This window comes from Pundamilia nyererei, unplaced genomic scaffold, assembly GCF_000239375.1.
Source record: "Pundamilia nyererei isolate P.nyererei 1_Seehausen unplaced genomic scaffold, PunNye1.0 scaffold00154, whole genome shotgun sequence".
NCBI lineage: Eukaryota > Metazoa > Chordata > Actinopteri > Cichliformes > Cichlidae > Pundamilia > Pundamilia nyererei.
In genome coordinates this window covers 887,301-888,890 of record NW_005187555.1, presented here as the reverse complement: position 1 = coordinate 888,890, position 1,590 = coordinate 887,301, and the positions used below count along the sequence as shown (strand labels likewise).

At 46.4% G+C, this 1,590-nt stretch overlaps 1 protein-coding gene across 1 annotated transcript in view; it reads left to right on the top strand.

Moving 5' to 3' along the window:
• The window catches only part of itga11b (integrin, alpha 11b), a 36,993-nt gene that overhangs the window by 29,843 nt on the left and 5,560 nt on the right, over positions 1 to 1,590 (top strand). Inside the window, exons 19-22 of the mRNA XM_005745105.1 lie at positions 141 to 226; positions 319 to 523; positions 601 to 699; positions 1,355 to 1,431. Coding sequence (XP_005745162.1) covers positions 141 to 226; positions 319 to 523; positions 601 to 699; positions 1,355 to 1,431 — 467 coding nt within the window. The remainder of the gene's footprint in view (positions 1 to 140; positions 227 to 318; positions 524 to 600; positions 700 to 1,354; positions 1,432 to 1,590) is intronic.

The window sequence follows — 1,590 nt, the reverse complement described above, 5'->3', positions numbered from 1 at the left end:
CAAAATGTGGGAAAGTTCAAGGGGGCCGAATACTTTTGTAAGCCTGTCGTCTGTACTGGAAGTATCTCAGAATTCTCCCTTCAGTGTTTATGTCCTGCAACAAATGGATAAATGCATTAATCATCTTTTTTCCCCTGTAGATTCACTTCTGGAACGGATGTGAGCAGGAAGACACCTGCGTTCCTGACCTCATCCTCCATAGTCACACGGACCTGATGAGTGCTCAGTGAGTAACCCGGTCTCCACTAAACTAATCCCTTACGTCTATCCGTGTAAATTATTAAGAGACTGGTAATTATTTCTTTGCTTCACCTGTAGGCAGTTCTGCAGGTCGAACCGACGGGCTGCCAGCTCCATCTGCAGCCACCAGGGGGCGCCTGAGAGGCAGCCGTTTGTCGTGGAGTCCGAGCGAAGGAGGATGGTGGTGTTCGCCCGACTGGAGAACCAGGGAGAGAACGCATACGGAGCTGCCATCCACATCTCCACCTCCTCCAACCTGATCTTCTCCAGCCTCTTAGTGAAGGTACTCAAACTTTCTGTCCTCATCCTAAAAAGGTCAAAGTGCATGCTGGATTCATGTTATGCCGCCTCTTCCCTCAGGACCAATCAGATATCCAGATTGAGTGCTCCTCTGAGGACAGACTGGCAACCCAGAGGATCTGCAACATCAGCGCGCCATTCATGAAGTCGCTGTCTCAGGTAGGGCAGAGCTATTTTCATTCAAATTATGATTTTGGGATAAAAAAAGGATCGACCACCTGCAGTTTCCTCATTGGTTATTATTGTTGCCCTGATACAACAGCCCTTTGTTTAGGGTGATGGAGCTTCTTCTTCCTCCTAAATATGTGGACAGGTTTGAACATCACAGATAAACAGGTTATTAGCTCATCATACCGCTGTTATACAGCCAGACTAATAACAGTGATTAAACTGGGCAGAAATATGCTGCCAATGATAGCTGCTGACTAAAATCCTTCATTACCTTAACGAGTGTCCCTGTAAACATGACCGTGATCCCCACCCCTCACTGTGAGGCCCCTCAGGGCTGCTGTGTGAATAAGACTGAGCTGGAGATTATTTCCAGCTTCCTGTTAAAAAGGCTCCGGCTGCTGGTTGGGGGGAGAACACAGCCGGAGGGAAAACAGGTTCAGCCGCAGACGACGACAGGCTGCAGTGGAAAATAAAATAAATAAAAAACAGAAAACAAAGAAGCTTCACACGATGATGTGATGGAGCAGACATTTAACGTTCTGACTAAAATGTTCTAATTAAGGATGTTAGGCCAGGAGAAGGAGACGATTAAATGCTTTTGATCCTGAGAGGATGAATTTGCACCTGCTCCTTTCCTGTCCAGGTAACTTTCAATGTGGAGTTTGAGTTCAGCCGCTACATCTTCCTGGATTACGTACATGTGGTCATGGTAACTACCAGGTAAGACAACTGAACATGTGTAATGTGATGTCACAGAAGTAAATCACGATTATTATTTTCTGTCCTCTGACGAGATTTTATACAACAATATTAAGGAGAACAAAAACTCCATCCTGTGATTCACAGGGTAGGATCGGGGCGATCGGGGTAGGATCGGGG